This window comes from Meles meles, chromosome 14 (genome assembly GCF_922984935.1).
Source record: "Meles meles chromosome 14, mMelMel3.1 paternal haplotype, whole genome shotgun sequence".
Classification (NCBI taxonomy): Eukaryota; Metazoa; Chordata; class Mammalia; order Carnivora; family Mustelidae; genus Meles; species Meles meles.
This window is the reverse complement of record NC_060079.1, coordinates 55,103,781-55,121,984: the sequence shown is the minus strand read 5'-3', so window position 1 is coordinate 55,121,984 and position 18,204 is coordinate 55,103,781. Positions and strand designations below refer to the sequence as shown.

The 18,204-nt window shown below is 43.3% G+C and overlaps 2 protein-coding genes across 2 annotated transcripts; one reads left to right on the top strand and one right to left on the bottom strand.

Moving 5' to 3' along the window:
* Window positions 1–1,713: 1,713 nt before the first annotated feature.
* CLN5 (CLN5 intracellular trafficking protein) lies at window positions 1,714–11,821 on the bottom strand. Its single transcript, XM_045978378.1, has 4 exons — window positions 11,601–11,821; window positions 8,680–8,845; window positions 7,271–7,496; window positions 1,714–3,708 (listed from the first exon to the last, which is right to left on the bottom strand). Exons 1-4 carry the CDS (start codon window positions 11,753–11,755, stop codon window positions 3,197–3,199), a joined length of 1,059 nt encoding a protein of 352 aa, XP_045834334.1. The 5' UTR covers window positions 11,756–11,821; the 3' UTR covers window positions 1,714–3,196.
* LOC123956075 lies at window positions 11,754–17,260 on the top strand. The gene is made up of 3 exons (XM_046028321.1): window positions 11,754–11,822; window positions 11,933–12,511; window positions 16,812–17,260. Exons 1-3 carry the CDS (start codon window positions 11,754–11,756, stop codon window positions 16,983–16,985), a joined length of 822 nt encoding a protein of 273 aa, XP_045884277.1. The 3' UTR covers window positions 16,986–17,260.
* Window positions 17,261–18,204: the final 944 nt, after the last annotated feature.

Genomic DNA, 18,204 nt, shown 5'->3' with positions numbered 1-18,204 from the left:
GGCTTTATTAAGTAGTGGGGAGAAAATGTAGATAGGCAAATCTGAGAGCACAGGAAGTCACCTGGACAGTGAAGGGTAAGTAGGAAGATGCTGTAAACAAACTTCGGCCAGCCCGTTTGCCTTGGCTGTGAACAGGGAAAAAATGTGTGTGTGCTTTTGGAACACTGTTCTTTGTATAACATACCAATAATTCCTTCAAAAAAAAGGCGGTGGGGGGGGGGGCACCTGGGTGGCTCAGCCCTTAAGCATCTGCCTTCGGCTCGGGTTGTGATCCCAGTGTTCTGGGATCTAGCATCCAGCTCCTTGCTCAGCTGGATGTCTCCTTCTCCCGCTCCCACTCCCCCTGCTTGTGTTCCCTCTCTTCACTGTCTCTGTCAAATAAATTAAAAAATAATAAATGATCTTAAAGGAAATGAAGTCCCCCCAAAATTCATTAAGTACCACCAGACCAGATTATAAAACTAGATGCAATTTCCGAAGACTTTATATTTCCCCCCCTGATTTCAGAGGAGCCAGTATCAAGGGTTCCAAATAGTATTTTAACCTTTCAACTGTTCCCCTGTATGTAACTATTAAAATATATTTGATGACACTTTGTAGGATACTTTCTTAATACTGAGCCAGAATTAATAAGTGGGGATATATTTATTCCAAAGCCTTAAATCAGTCTTACAGGAAATTTTACACATTCGTAACAAACTAACAAAAAAATAGAAATCTCATTTAAGGTATATAGTAGGTTAAAGGGCAGCAAAATTTAATCGGCAAATTCCTGCCTAGCCATTTTGAAAGCATGTTCATTCTATCTCTACTCCAGAAGCCCTATTTCATCTTATAAGTACAGTTGACAAGTTTGATTAATTCTTAAGTACTAATGTGATTTTTTTTAAATTTTTTTTTCAAGATTATTTATTTATTTATTTGACAGAGAGAGATCACAAGCAGACAGAGAGGCAGGCAGAGAGAGAGAGGGCAGCAGGCTCTCTGCTGAGCAGAGAGCCCGATGCGGGACTCGATCCCAGGACCCTGAGATCATGACCTGAGCCAAAGGCAGCGGCTTAACCCACTGAGCCACCCAGGCGCCCCACTAATGTGATTTTTATGCTCTGTGCTCTAGTCACCTGAGTCTACCTGTTATTTTTAGAGAATCCCTTCATTTGTTAATATTCTTAGGAACTGAAAAATACTGATTTTTTTTAAACTAGAATCTTGCTTTAAAATTCAAGTTCCACATCCAGATGTCCTCATTTGTCTTTGCTACAGAACCAAGTTCTGTGCTTTAGAGTTAACACAAATGTGGCACAGGAGTTTTTGCTTGTTTGCCCAATGCAGTTCTAGAAAATCCAAAATTCTGTTTTCCTGAATCAATTTTCCTAAAAATCCAGCAAAAGTTGGCATTGCCTGAATTCAGCCACTAGGTGGTGATAATGCAAAGATCCACATCTGTGACATTTTGAAGACAACTAAACTAGCTAGCAGGTTGAAGGGACAAAATTAGGGATGTTTAGGCACTGTTAATATGAGTTCATAGGCCAAATGGTAAGCAGTGAAACAAAGTTCTTCCCATGTATTTGAGCAAGACTGCCTTTGTGCTTCAGTAAGCAGAGTAATGCAGTGCTTCTCAAGCTGTCTGTAGTGAAGGGCTGGGTTTTTTGTCATGCTTAAAAAGATAAAAATGAATTCCTAGACAAATGAAATAAAAGACATACAAAATACAAGCCATTTTTTTTTTATTAGATTCAACAGAAACAAAATTACTCCAACAAGTTGCTTTAAAGTAATGTTTCAGTATCTGTAGTTGACTAGTAACCTAAGTGTTGGTAACCTGTGGTACAGGCACTGGTCTGAGGAAAACAACTAAACCTCACTTCATAATGTTTGCCATGCAGTCAACAGAACTGGTTCAAATGTGGCTCCGTTACCATTAGCTGAGTAGCCAGGGAAGGGTCATTTAAATTTCCCAGCCCCAATTTAATCATCTGGATTAAGAGAACCCAGTGATAATGTATCTAACTTCTCAACAGGCACTCAACTGTTAGTAGAAACTAAATAACATAATTTATGTATTACACAGATTGTCTGTCTCTGCTTCACCATCTTATTGACTGGCGTTTTTTCTATGAACAGACAGTGTTCAGTTGATCATCTAACTTAGGGTGTGAAACCTTGTTTGATGGCCCTAAATGGAAGCACAACTACTTGGAGATCTTGACAAAAACCTGTCCCCTGACTGAGAAGTGTACCCTCTTCTACTGAGCTGGCATCTCTACTGGGTGGAAGGACGACCAGAGGAGAAGGGGAGTCAGGGGGTGCCTGCTCACCCAGATGCATCTGCAGTCAGACACTTCTGTGTCCCCTGTGTTTGAAGAACTGTAGACGCATTCAACTGCCAGCTCAAAGTCGAGGGTATCACCATAAAACCCACGAAGGGTTGGCATGTAAACTGTATTAGGCCAAGTCAAAGATGGCACTTTTTTCTTTGACTCATCATTATAGCGACCATTTACTTTAATTTTCCTATGACAAACATACATGGCTTCAACCTTTACAATCCTGACAAGACGACTCATCTCAGAGATAAAGACACTAAGGTTCAGAAATGCTCATCTGCCTAAATTACAAAATGCCAGTTACTGGGTAATTCTAAAATGCTAGCTGGAAACTTGCGCTCTTTAACACTGTTTGTAACTCATCCAGAAGCACAAATGCTGCAATGAGGGTGTCCAAATTGGTCTTTAAGTGAATAGAACAAAACCAAACTACTAGACCTGGTCCCCAAAGTTATAAAAGCTGTCAAGTCAGTCTAAACCACCAACAAATACTGAAAAAATGTTAACTACCATACCAGAAAAAAGTACCTCCCATCATGAATATGTCACAGGGTATTTAAAAAATCTTGGCACACCATATCCACTATTTATAAAAAAATACAGGGCCCAAAGATCCTATATATCTGATATGAACTATAATTCTTATTAATAGAGGCTTGGAGTTTGAAATCAAGGTCACCTAACGTGCTCACTTTGGCCAATGCAGTGTTTCAGCTTCTAAGAAAAGTTCTGAGATGATAGGTGGCAATTCTGCCCAGGTGCATTTCTGCTCCAAGACAGAAAGGCCTAAGAAATCCACAAATGTAATCACCCCTTGAAAAACACATATGCTGGTGATAGAAAAAAAGAGCAGTAGAATTAAAATTTTATAAACCAGAGTGTGTTTTGTTTCTGTTAGGTAAAGGGATTTCTTCATAAGTTATTTTAATAAAAGGAAATTTCATAGGTAAAAGCCAATATTCAAAATTATAAAACAAATAGAACTCTCTGTGTACAATCACTGCATCAAAAATTTGCAAGATGCTGAACAGAAATTCCTTAGTTGATGAATGTGGTTTGAAGGGGTAATAAAATTTTTTTATGGCTACAGCAAGAGTCTTATTTCCTGTTGGCCCAAAAACAGATGTTTCATTTCCCAGATAGGCAGGTTCACCACTGTAAAGGAATATTCTTGTATAGTTGGTTTCTATCTTCTTGAATTCTGCTCCAAGTTCAGCCAACTTCTTATATGTCCTTAACACAAATTTAGAACAGTCGTAGGATTCAAACCATGTCTCTGCCCCTCTTTCTGGGCTGGCTTGCACAGTCCATGTCTCATAATAAATCCCTGTTTCATTGTCTCGCTTTACCCACTTCGCCATTTCGTTAAATGTGTTTCCTAGTTTAAAAAAGAAAAAATTACCTATGTGAGCATCAAAGCTAATCAAATAGTTTTATGAAAATATTCTAACCTGATGATTAAGGGCATGAATAATAGTTTTTATTATTCCTTATTTACCTAATTATTATTTATTTATTTATTTATTTTTTTTTTAAAGATTTTATTTATTTATTTGACAGAGAGAGAGGTCACAAGTAGGCAGAGAGGCAGGCAGAGAGAGAGGAGGAAGCAGGCTCCCTGCAGAGCAGAGAGCCCGATGCGGGGCTCGATCCCAGGACCCTGAGATCATGACCTGAGCCGAAGGCAGCAGCTCAATCCACTGAGCCACCCAGGCGCCCCTTTTATTCCATTTTTCAAGGCACCAGGTATTTCTGAATCGTTAACATTAGCTATCATAGGTGTATAAAGCCTTGCATACCAGTTCTATAAACATTTAAGGTACAGTCAAAAGCAAAATTAGATACATGCAGGAGCCCTCTCTTTACCCCACTCAACAAATCTTGGATTCAGAGGCAAAAGGAAAAAAAACAAGGAAAAAACTAAGGAAGAGGTAAAAGTGAATGGGACAAAGGCAGTGTTAAGAATGGAGGAGGGGGCAATGCAGAATTTTTCTGTCACATGCACAGTGTGCATATAGGATGAACAGCAGCGGGGGAACTGGCTACTCTAGAAGGCTGGCCTACTAATGTTACAAGAGAAAGTAATTACTATACCCTATCCACCTTGAATATTTGTTATTTCCCTTTTCTCTGTATGGGGTTCTGCTTACAACCATCCACTAACCATTCTTACAATAAAGAACTAAAGTGGAAATGTTTTTAGCCACGTTTGTGGATGTGATTGATTCCAGAATGTCTCACACTCTCCTACCATCTTGTACCAGACTAATCTCTCCAGAATTTAACAAAACACCATACTTTGCATGGTTACAACCTCCTCTGGGCATTTATAATGCCTAAGAGAGCCTGGCCCCAACATTTCACCTTGTTACCTTGTGTGAACCTTTCTTAAGTGCTCCAACTTGAGTCTATAAAATCAATATTTCGTGTCCTATAAAATGAAGAGTGGCTGCTTTGATCAATTTATGGAATTAAAATTGTGGAATAATATAAAGCCTGTTTTCTTAGAACTGGCGATACTGTTCTTAGTGTTCTTCAACTTTATTTATTTTTTTAAAAGATTTTATTTATTTATTTGACACAGAGAGAGATCACAGGCAGGCAGAGAGAGAAGAGTAAGAAGGCTCCCCGCGGAGCAGAGAGCCTGATGCAGGGCTGGATCCCAGGACCCTGAGATCATGACCTGAGCCGAAGGCAGCGGCTTAATCCACTGAGCCACCCAGGCGCCCCGTGTTCTTCAACTTTAAAAAGTCACTGCTAGGGGTGCCTGGGTGGCTCAGTGGATTGGGCCGCTGCCTTCGGCTCAGGTCGTGGTCCCGGGGTCCTGGGATCGAGCCCCGCATCGGGCAGGGAGCCTGCTTCCTCCTCTCTCTCTGCCTGCCTCTCTGCCTACTTGTGATCTCTCTCTCCCACTGTCAAATGAATAAAATAAAATCTTAAAAAAAAAAAAAAAGTCACTGCTATGATTAAGAGATAAGAATACTTCAAAACACTTATGTAACATGAGAAAACATCAATGAACAGGATTAATCACAAAGCAGAAGGATAACTTGAAAGATTTAAGTACTAGCATATTACAAACTATTTTACATGAAATAATGATCACTTGTTCATACCATACACTGTTGTCAGGATTTTCTGATAGTAAGATAGGTGGACAGAGAAAGAAGAAATGTAACTGGCTTGGAATGAAAAGAAGAGTATGAACACCAAGCACAGTTAAAAGAGAAATGGACTTTGAGGGGCGCCTGGGTGGCTCAGTGGGTTAAGCCTCTGCCTTCAGCTCAGGTCATTATCTCAGGGTCCTGGGATCCAGCCCCACATCAGGCTCTCTGCTCAGCAGGGAGCCTGCTTCCCCCGCCCCCTCTCTCGGCCTGCCTTCCTCTCTACTTGTGATCTTTGTCAAATAAATAAATAAAAATCTTTAAAAGAAAAAAAAAAAAGAGAAATGGACTTTGATATTGTTGGGATGGTTTGGGGCACATCAATCAGATAACACAGCAGGTCATGTAGTTAGAAGATCCCTGGGGTGCCTGGGTGGCTCAGTGGGTTAAAGCCTCTGCCTTTGGCTCGGGTCATGATCCCAGGGTTCTGGGATCGAGCCCCACATTGGGCTCTCTGCTCCGCGGGGAGCCTGCTTCCTCCTCTCTCTCTGCCTGCCTCTCTGCCTAGTTGTGATTTCTGTCAAGTAAATAAAATATTTAAAAAAAAAAAAAAAAAGATCCTTTTTTTATCATTTTATCCTTGGTTCTACAACCAGACCTGTGATTGGAAGAGACTGGTAAGTCATGCTATCTGGTTAACCCTCAGTTCATTACATATTAAAGAGTGTTTTCTTTTCCTCACTGAACTGTGAGATAACGTAATCCAAAATGCTGTGCAAAGAGCTATCAAAGTAGAAAGCATGTTAACATCCTCAAGTCTTGTGGTTCACGGCAAAATTCACATCACAAACGGGGCTTTCCTTCCAGATTATTTCCACTTTCTCAGAGAGCAACAATTATAATGCAGAGCTCTAGGAATCATATGGGCAAACTCCCTATCTCTAGGATCCAACGGCAGTCTCATCCCCACTCTACATGAGGTAATGAGTCAAGAAAGTAAAAGGTCACCCAAGGTCACACACCAGTTTCTGATGACAGCTCTGAACTTTTTTCATAACTACCCAACAAACACAACACATGAAGCAAAATTCTAAGTGTTTCAGCAACTTTCCAATACATTCAAGAGTAAAAAAATTCTAAGAAAATCTTAGAGATAAAATATTTCAATTGCTCGAGGAACCTCAAGTCTGTAAGATCACGTATATTTTGGGAAGCAATGGCGAAAAGTCGTTAAGAAAATGGTCAATAGGGCTTCACTGCCAGGGCTGGATTCCCACTTATCAGCTGTGTGACTTTAACCACTTCGTGCTTTAGTTTCCCCATCTGTAAAATGAGGGGATAGGCAGAATAACAATATCTATTTCGGGGGGGTGGTGGTTAGGATAATAAATGATGTGATATATAGATAGATAAAGCACTTGGAACCACTGTTGAGCCCAGAGTAAGGCCCCATGAGAGACAGCTATTAATACTTCTTGATGTAAAAATATGGTATCATCACTAAAAGTCTTTTTCCAGATACACTGAACAGGACCTTTAATCAGTTATTTTGTCAAGCATTTTGTGGATTTTCTTCCACTATTTCATTTAGAAAGTCCAATTTAATTCCAGATTTTTTTTTTTTTAAACCATGGAATAGAGGAGAGACACAATCCATCACCTAAAGGTGAACTTGGCATGGGCAACAGTTTGGGTCAAAAGTTATTGTTTCCAGAAGTACATTTTGTAAACTGACATCTAGAGTAGAACATGACTGAAATGTCTCAATGGAAATAGTTTTTTTTAATTTGGATATTGATGTAATCATCAGATACTGCCATATTTTTGGAAACTTACCTGATATGGTTGCTACTAGAACTAATGTCCCATTTTCCTTCCAGTGAATATCATCAATTCCTTCAAAAAAGCAGGCAGCTCCTTGATTACACCAGAAAGGGGCATTCATTTCAGGTCGGAGATGGGGAAATGTACAGTTTCCAAGTTGGAAAAGTTCATACCACTCCATTGTGAAGTTCTTGCCAGTTAAAGTGCTTCTGAATCCAATGGCATCATGCATAATTTTCTGTGTAAAAACCATACATGTATAAAAGCATTTGTGAAGGACCCACTGGTCCAGGAACCAAATGGGAGAAAATGTTAATATATCATAACTGCGTTCAGGTAGAACAACTGCTCAGCCATTCCTCTTCCATGTTGCTATTCTTGTGTCCACTCTGTGGCTCCTCAAATCCAGGCTCTCCTCCACTTTTTTTTTTTTTAATTATTTTTATTAACATATAATGTATTAGTTACCCCAGGGGTACAAGTCTGTGAATCATCAGGCTTACACATTTCACAGCACTCACCATTCCACTCTGGTTTTTTTTTTGTTTGTTTTTTAAAGATTTTATTTATTTGACAAACAGAGATCACAAGTAGAGAGGCAGGCAGAGAGAGAGGAGGAAGCAGGCTCCCCGCTGAGCAGAGAGCCCAACGCGGGGCTCGATCCCAGAACCCCAGGACCACAACCCGAGCCGAAGGCAGAGGCTTTAACCCACTGAGCCACCCAGGTGCCCCTCCACTCTGGTTTTGACCACTGCTGCCTATCTCAGATAGTAAGGATGTCTGCTATAGAGACATGCTCTTAATTTCCTTAGAGTTGGTTTGAGAAGCTCTGTGCCATGTCTCAGGCAGTCTATATACTTTGCAGGGGAATTAGCCGTCAAGCGGTGAGCGATCCTAGCCCCACATGCCTTGCCCTTTCCTCTGGGTTTCCTTTCTTACTTTCCAAGAGCTGGGTACAGGAGGTGGGTATGGATACGGAACATCAGAAAGGATTAGAGCAACTGCATTTGTTATTACCAGGATCACAAAATACGGTAATATTTTTTGACTACACATTTTAAAGATTTTATTTATTTGAGAAAGAGAGCAAGCACATGTGCACAAGCTTGTGAATGCGTGCATGCCCTTGAGAGAGAGGGGCGGGGCAGAGGGAGAGGGATTCTCAAGCCGAGTCAGCCCCAAGCGCAGAGCCAGGCAGGGCTGGATCTCATGACCCCAAGATCATGACCTGAGCCCAAACCAAGAGTCACATGTTTAAGCAACTGAGTCACCCAGGCACCCCACTGACTATTCATTTTAAACATGAAGAACACCAATTAAACATTATCTCCAATTAGCCCTTTGAACGGCAATTATTCCCTCAAATCCACTTAATAAATCATCTAAGTAACCAAAGTTGTAAGATCCAGATGCAGCCTTACCAAGTGTCCCAGGAGGTTCCCGTATTTAAATTCCCATACTGGGGCTTGTAACCGAAAGACTTCAATGATATCATCGCCTTTCATAACTGGGATAGGTGAGCCAGTTGGACAGAACGTGTATTTAGCTTGACAATAAGGATCTGGTTCTGGACGGAAGGAAAAGCGTCTAATAGAGAAAAAGAAACCACTAACTTAGACTCTAATAGGAATTTGGTTCTTCTTGCACATTTTCGAATCCAGAAAATGTCAATAACATTTTCAGAGAAAACACTCAAAACTTTAGCCCATACTGTTTAAACATTTTCTGTTATCTTGTGAACAAATGCCAATGATGTCTTTATTTATTTTTATTTATTCACTTAGAGAGCACAAGCAAGGGAAACAGCAGGCAGAGGGAGAGGGAGAAGCAGGTTCCCCACTCAGCAGGGAGCCTGATCTGGGGCTTGATCCTAGCACCCCCGGCTCATGACCCGAGCTGAAGGCAGACACTGAGAGCCACCCAGGTGCCCAATAATGATGGCTTTGATGATACATTAAAAGCACTTTGATAAATGCATGCTTCTTAGTTTCCTCCTCCCATTGTGAAAATCTTGAAAATGGGGGCTATATCTTAAAATGTTGACAGATCAGGTCTTATTTAGTAGACAAACAAATATTTACTGAATAAAGTAATTTTTCAAGTGACATTTAATTTTCTAAACACTCCGTGTTATGATGATTCCAAAATAATTATGATTAAATAGAATATATTTTCTATTTTCTTAAGAATTAACCAACAGGAGTGCCCCTCCATTTGCTAGGTGGGATGTGGCCCCAATTCATGAATTGTTTAATAATGCCAATGAAATCTTTATAAACAATTTTAAATAAGGAAATTAACCAATGATCCTTCGACCAATTTTATTCAAGCTCTACTATGAGTCAAATGCTATACTAGGAAGGAGGAAAACAAAATTAAAATGATATTCCCTTCAGAGTCCTATGGGTCCAAAAAAGAAATCACTTCTACCTGATGTGGGGATGAGGAGGGCAAAGAAAGATGAAGACCTGGCTTAGGTTTTAAAATACTTCCGAAGGTCAGGACACAAAAACAGAGAAAACATTAAGTATTATAAGACAGGAAGTAAATGAGACTATGAATGAGGAATTCAGCCTTCCCGGCAGGAAAGGGAAGCAGGCACTGTCATTTTGCACTGACGCAGCAAGATCCGCAACCCCTGGAAGCTATGACTGGCGAGGAGTGCTCGAGCCCCTGAGTGAGGTTCAAGGATTTTAAGTAGTAGACCTGGTCTGACTGGATTTGCCACAAAACAAACCTTATTCTATGAGTTAGAAGACAGCAGTGAGAGAGGGGAAGTTAAGGCAGAGGTCAGGTAGGAGGTTACTGTATAACTAGAATACCCCCGAGAAGGCCGTGGCAGTAGGGCTAGGGTGTGGATGGTAGTAGTAGATACCCCTGGTCACCTTCCCTATGCGGCACTGGAAAATACCCATGAAAGAGGCTGCCTCCCATCTACCCCCGAGGAATCTTTTTGAAAGATCTGTTCTCTTATAACCCTAAAACAGCAACAAAAATGCCTATTTTAAGAAGTTAGAATACTGATGTTAGCCAAAAATATTATCCCCCACCCCACACAACGTTTATGAGACTTAGGGATACTTCTTACCTGTTTTACAGGTGCTCATCTGGTTTAAACAAATACATAACTATATACAGTTTTCACTTGGCCACAGCTAAACCTCTTGTAGGTCAAGGATAATTTCAAAGGCATAATTTTTATGAGCTTAATAAAGTTAAATTTTATTATATTCAGTTGAGATTAGAAACTTTTATAGAAACATGAAGTTATAGTCCATACCTTGCCCTAATTTCAAATCAAGTAGTTTTGGATTTACAATCCCTTATTTTATTGAACATTTAATTTTCTACTCCTTACGAACCTTTTATTGAATTTTTTTTTTCCCAAGAAACCCCAAACTTCTCTTTTTAGATATATCAAGCAAAACAAGGAAGTGGTGCAAACCTTTCAGTGAGCAGAATACACTAATATCCGGGCTTGACAACAGCTGACATTTACTAGATGGTAATCCTCCTAATAAACCTGGGGTAAATGCTGCTACTATTTCTGCTAACTCAGGACCCGTGGTCACAGAGATCCGGAGTATGGAACAGCTAGTGATGGTGGTGCCCAACCTGGAACCCAGAGTTCTCTCCTGACCACTACGTTCACCTGACACCCCACTCACTGTTCTGTCCTCCGAAATAGTTGTGCGTTTTCAAAAGCCCTGATTGTTAACAGCACGTTTTCTTTCTGTGTGTTAAACCACCTGGTCGTCTTAGGCCGTGTAAATACTCTTCTAGGTCAGAGGCTCCAATCAGCTTCACAGGTTTGCAGTCTGTGTCCTGGTCTTACGACCACATCCTACAGACTTGAAACGGGGGACAAAGGAGGTCACCAACCTTCCCGGGGTGCCTGGGTCCAAGGACGCGTGACTTTTGGGGATAAAAACGTAAAGTCCCAGAGAACCCAGGCCAGTAGGTCATGCTGTAAATTGTGCCAATGGGTACGCGCTCACGATAACTAACGACGTGCAGGGCGTTAAGTAATAAAGGTGATATTCAAAGTCTCCCCAAACTACTCAAACTGTCGGTTACTTGCATCTAAAAGTCACTCAATAAAATGACATTACTACCCGTTTCTTCCATGATAAGGGACTGTCCTAAGCCTACATCACCTAGAGACTCGCTCAAGTGTTAGGAGACGAAGAAAGGCCCCAGGGCGGCGAGCGGCAGGCAGCGGCGACTCAGACCGGCTGAACTCGGTCTCCCACCGCGCTTGGAGCCCTCGGCTCCCCTCCCCGCCACCCCCGGCTGTGCGCACGCCCGCCCCGCCCGCGCGCCGCGCACCGCGCTCACTCACTTGTAGGGCACGGGCCACTGACGCCGGGAGGGGCCGGCCGCGGCTGTCACCAGCCACAGCAGCGCCAGGGCCCAGCGCCAAAGCGCGCACCCCGGCGTCGCGCCCGCGGCCCGCTGCCCCGCGACCCCCGGGTCGGCCTTCCCCGCCTGCGCCATGTGGCGGCTCGCGGGGCTTCCGGCGCCTCCCGAGCCCCGCGACTCGGACGGCCCGCGAGCTGAGCATGCGCGGAGCCACGCCCCCGCGCCGCGCCAACCCGGGACTCGGCCCCTAGAGCCCGGCCGACCCCGCCTTCTCCCGGGCGCGAGACTGTCTCCCGCGATGCCTGACGCCAGCCTGAGTGGGAGGGAGCGGAGCCCCTCGGTCCGCTTCTTTTTCTTGTCCGCTGCGGGCTGCACGGTGGCGACTTTCCAACTTCGCCGACCGGGAAGGCGTTTGGGTTCCGCTCCATCCGGGCCTACGGAGCCTCCTTTTTAAGAAACGGACCCAGAAATGCCCGTGCTTCTGGCCCCGCGTCTCCGTTTAAAGTTAACCCCTTCTTTGGAGCTACGACCACCCAAACCAAACCAACAACAACAAAAAATCCAGCTTTGGGTCCATCCTTTGGAGTCTCTAGCACGGAACTCTCACCCCGCTCCCCAGGGTCCAGACTAGGTGACCGCAAACATTTGAGTGAAGGAATCCGCCCTTGGCGGTGGTGGTGCGGTGAGGACGACAGTAATGGAGGAATGCCTGGTCCTACCCGACCTGAGCCCATGGCCAGCACAATATACAGCCCGCGATACCCCTCCAAACGCCGTTTAATCCACTTCGCCTCTATCCCCAGATGTTCTTCCTTGTTGGGATCTACCACTTCCGTGAGGGAGGAGATTCTACCGTCCCCTTCTTTGACCCTCGGGAAAGCCCTGCTTCTGGTGAGATATCCGTGGCCGGCCATACTTTTATACAAAGATACTGACTTATGTCCATAAATAGTACATTGAAAGCGTTATAACGTATTGTCACTTGTTTCCCAAGAGAGCATCTTGCCTTCACTTCACCCACAGTATCTGGAAGCGTGTGGGAATAAGTGAGGGGGCTGCCGCGACCATAGGCGACCGCACGAACCATGCTGGGGTGAAGGGAGCGGTACTGGCTTCCTCAGGCCTACTAGGCCTTCTGAGGGCTAATGGGAATTCGTTAACCGCCCCCCCCCCCGCCCCCTTTGCCCGCTTGCTGCCGCAGGTTGGAGAATTCTGTGGAAATTCAGGCAGGGCACCACTTATCTAAGCGTTTAGGTGGTTGCCATCCTAGCTTTCCTGCATACCGCGGCTCAGTGCAGCACCACCAAGGCTGAAATGACCTCTTCAAAGACCTGAACAAGTTGGGCCAGGGGTGGGGGTGGGGGTGGGGGTCGGGAGGGGTGGGAAGGGGTGGGTGTGTGAAGGAGGGTGGGCAACCCATCCTAGCTATGGCAGCTGAAATGTAATGTTCAGTTTAATGGGGCACCCGCAGGATTCCCGGAGCTTGGCTTAATACAGCTCTCCGAAGTAACAATTTACAAATAATGGGATGTGCTAGAGGACCACAGGGGACCTTCTCATCCTACTCAGGACCTCCTGGAGCTATAGAAACAAGCTTCCATTTGACCGTGGTCAGTGATGAGGATCTTCTTTCTTGGGAGTGCAGTCTCTTCATTCTGGGTGTAGGGAGCTTTAATGGTGAGAAAGCAGTCCCTCATATTAGACCTAACTCAGCCTCTCCGTAGCTGCCATCTGCTCTGGTCTGGTTCTGCCTTCTGTTCCTTTTGACTGTGACCCCGGTATCCCAGGCTAAAGTTGCCTATAGACTATTGTTGCCTGATCCCTCATTATACTGACTTCTCTCTAGTTCATGTTTTTTATTTTTTTATTTTAAAAAATATTTTACTTATTTATTTGGACAGACTGAGATCACAAGTAGGCAGAGAGAGCGGGGGGAAGCAGGCTCCCCGATGAGCAGAGAGCCCGAAGCGGGGCTCCATCCTAGGACCCTGAAATCATGACCTGAGCACAAGGCAGAAGCTTAACCCACTGAGCCACCCAGGCATCCCTAGTTCATGGTTTTCAAATCTTGAAGATCCATCAAAAAAAACCAGATTGAATTATAATCCAGTTGGTTTCCCTTGGGTCCTTGCTCAGTTTAAGAGTACTCAGAACATTAGTGTAGTCTGATAAAATCATGTTTATCAACCACTGAACTCTTACCCACCAGTGGAACTGTATGGCATCTCCTCAAAGGGAAAAATAGAGTTATAGGATTCTCTGGAGAAGGGTAGAGTTTAGGTGAAATTTAAATTTTTATCTTCACCTGCACATTGGGCAGGTAGATCCGGTTAATTTCTCAAAGCAACTGCAAGTCAATCTGTTTCCAGAATTATTGGTTTAAAAACCAGTCCAGGGGCGCCTGGGTGGCTCAGTGGGTTAGGCCGCTGCCTTCAGCTCGGGTCATGATCTCAGGGGTCCTGGGAAGGAGTCCCACATCGGGCTCTCTGCTCGGCAGGGAGCCTGCTTCCCAATCTCTCTCTCTCTCTCTTTCTCTCTGCCTGCCTCTCTGCCTACTTGTGATCTCTCTCTCGCGCTGTCAAATAAATAAATAAAATCTTAAAAAAATAAATAAAAATAAAAACCAGTCCACATTTTTTTTCCATCTTTCTGGCCCATCAGAATGTTCTAAGCTTTTTTTCCTTTTTACTAATAATGGACTATATATGTGCTTAGAATCTCTTCCATAGATCCATCCCATGGATTGGAGATATTACTCAGTTTGGTAAAAACCAAAAATAACAGGGAAGAAAGAAGTTTATAGACGATTAATATATATTTTAATCAAACACAAAGGTTAATAACAGGAGGCTAAAACCTTCCCAGCAAGTCAAGGGACGTTTGACTCAGACCAGCCTTATCCAGTTCCTGGAGAAGTGGACCTGCAAGTTTTGGGGTAAGGTGGATGTCAGTGGAGAAAGTATGACACTAAGGGCTCCAGTATATAAGTGCCTACCTGAGCCTCCTTCCTTGTCTCCTAATCTTCATGACTCTGCCCCTGCAGGGTCCAGCGGTTGGAGAAAGAGGAATTATTTCTGATAGCAGACTGGGGGCGATAATCCAGAGCTTGGTTGGGTTGGTTGTATGGAAGTGGGTCAACTGAGACCAAATGGTCTGCTTTGGGTTTTTTACATTAAAACCCCTTAGATTTTAGCGGTACTTGGGTGGGGGTGGCTCAGTTAAGTGTCTGCCTTTAGCTTGGGCCCTGATCCCAGGGTTCTGGGATTGAACCCTGTGTCAGGCTCCCCGCTGAGTGGGATGTCTGCTTCTCCCTTTTCCCCTCTCTTGTTCGCTTGTGCGCTGTCAAATAAATAAATAAAATCTTAAAAATAAATAAATAAAACCCCTAAAATTTTAACTCAGAGCCCTGAATTTGTGAGTTTTATTTCCTACTTGACTTAGATCAGTGGTTGCCAACTCTGACAATTGATGGAATCACCTCAGGAGATTTTTTTTTTTTTTTTTTTTTAATTTTTTTTTTCTTTTTTTTTTTACAGATAGAGAGAGAGAGAGAGAGAGAGAGATTACAAGTAGGCAGAGCAGCAGCCAGAGAGGGGAGGAAGCAGGCTCCCTGCCAAGCAGAGAGCCCGATACGGGGCTCGATCCCAGAGACCCTGAGATCATGACCTGAGCTGAAGGCAGAGGCTTAACCCACTGAGCCACCCAGGCGCCCCTACCTCAGGAGATTTTAAGACATACCAGTAACCAAGCTAGTGCTTCAGTCCCAGAGAGTCCATGTGACGGGGCCTCAGCCTTTCCAGGTGATTCTAATATGCAGCAGGCTTGAGAATCCCAGCTTTGGAAAGACTTTAAAGATAGATTTAATCAATTCTCCATGGTTTTGAGCCCTCTGTGTTTCTATCTATAAAACCAAATCCTCTCAGAACACCTGGGTAGCTCAGTTGGTTAAGTGTCTGCCTTTGGCTCAGGTCATGATCCCAGGGTCCTGAGATAGAGTCCAGCACAGGCTCCCTGCTCAGTGGGGAGCCTGCTTCTCCCTCTGCCTGCTGCTCCTCCTAAGTGTGCTCTTCCTCTCTCTCTCTGACAAATAGATAAATAAAATATTAAAATAAAATCGAGTCCTCTCTTCCATCTCTTTAAAAAGCATGTACAGGGGGCGCCTGGGTGGCTCAGTGGGTTAAAGCCTCTGTCTTCCGCTCAGGTCATGATCCCAGTGTTTTGGGATCGAGTCCCGCATCCGGATCTTTGTTGGCATGGAGCCTACTTCCCCCTCTCTCTGCCTACCTGTGATCTCTGTCTGTCAAATAAATAAAATCTTAAAAAAAAAAGCATGTACAGTTGACTCTTGAACAACATGAGTTTGAGCTGTGTAGGTCCACTTATACATAGAATTTTTAAATATAAATATGATTTAGTACTATAAATATATTTTCTTTTATGGTTTTCTTTTTCTTTCTTTTTTTAAAGATTCTATTTATTTTTTTGAGAGAGAAAGACATAGCGAGAGAGGGAGCACAAGCAGGGGAAGTGGGAGAGGGAGAAGCAGGCTTCTTGCTGAGCAGGCAGCTCAATGCAGGGCTCAATCCCAGGACCCAGGGATCATGACCTGAGCTGGAGGAAGACACTTAACTGACTGAGCCATCCAGATGCCCCTCTTGTATGACTTTCTTAACATTCTCTTTTCCAGCTCACTTCCTTGTAAGGCTGCAGTATATAATATATATAGCATACAAAATATGTGTTAACAGTTTATGTTATCAGTAAGGCTTTGTGTCAACAGGCTAATTGGTAGTTAAGTTTTTGGGTAGTCAAAGTTATAGACGAATTTTCGGCTGCATAGGAGTTGTATTATTCAAGGTCTATGTATGTGTATATACATATACATATATGTGTATATACATACGTATGTATACACACATACACATATATTACTCTGTGTGTGTGTGTGTATTTGGAAACCAACCTCTTTCTGTTCTACTTTCTTTCTAGAAGGTAATTTAGAACTCACCACCCCCTCGAGAAGTCCCCTGCAGCTTCTTCCTTGTGGCTGCTATTTGTAGTTGGTGTTGGCCCTGAAGGCATATGGAATTACTTAGTGGTTTTCTGACTTTCCTTCCTGGTTTGAGATTGATTTGCTTGATTATTTTCATGGAGGCAATGACATCATTTGTTTTTATTTCTATTTTTGAAGGTGAAGCTATTTGCTCCTAATGCTGAGCAGATGTACATTGTTAATCACTTGAAAGAGAGCCCAGCAGAAGAGAAATGTGCTGGAGGAAGTGCCAGGAGAGCCTGTGGGGACATGCAAGATTTGGCAGACCTGAACTCCAGCAAGCTTGAAGCTGTCATTATACCAGTGAGTTAGCTGAAAGCTGTGAGACCAACTGTTCGTTTTAATTAATGTTCACTGACTTTAAACCCCTTTCCAGAAGAAGCAGTGCAGACTTAGCTACCATTTTGAAGCCTCTGTGCCAGGCTCTAGGTCACGGTTCTCAAACTTTGCTGCACTTGGAAGTCACTTGGGAAGACTTTAAGAAGTCTCAGCTCCTGGGTCACACCTGAGACCAGTCATATTAGACTTTCTGGGGGTGGAAACAGGTGGTAGTGCTTTTTGATGTTCCACCGGTTCTCCCACTGTGCAGCCAAATTTGAGAACCAGTACTCTATCAAGAGTGGCCAGTGTTTCGCAGACTTGGCTGTTCCTGGACTCACCTGGAGGGCTTTAAAACCATCAATGCCTGTGTACCTATGGCCTGGATTTTGGAATTTTTAAGAAGAATTTGAATCATATAGCATCTAACCTAGCCAGATAGAAAGGAGCTCCAAGGAGCTTATAAGATGAAAAACTTTTATAGGTAGAAGGGAATAAGAACAAGGAAGTTACATTAGACAAAATAGATTGATTATTTCAAGGTTACTTTCCTTTAGGGGATGGCAGGGGTCTCTCAGGCATATTACTTAACTAGTGTTGTTCTGGCAATTCCTGAATGATTGGTTTAAGATTCCATTTCTGCGAGTGCTGAAACTGTAAATAAATCTCATTTTAGTGGTGTGGTGCTTAGCATAATACTCCATTTTGGGTCTGTTGTCTTATTTTTTTGTTTGTTTTTTAAAGATTTATTTATTTGACAGAGAGAGAGAGAGAGAGAAAGAGAGAAATCACAAGTAGGCAGAGAGGCAGGCAGAGAGAGAGGAGGAAGCAGGCTCCCCGCTGAGCAGAGAGCCTGATGTGGGGCTCGATCCCAAGACCCCGGGATCGTGACCGGAGCCCAAGACCCCGGGATCGTGACCGGAGCGGAAGACAGAGGCTTTAACCTACTGAGCCACCCAGGCCCCCCTGTTACCTTCTTTTTAGCAGGAGTTATTACTGGCCCGAAGGGATATTATTACTGGGGGTATTATTACTAGCCCTTAGATCTTAGGGATATTATTACTAATCCTTAGATCTTACCACTAGAAATTTCTGAAGTATATAAGACAGGATAATTAAATTGTATCTGAAGGCCATAATAGAAACCACCACTTTGATGTCCTGTTTTATTTAGTCTTTATTTACTGTTCAAACATATTAATCACAGTTACAT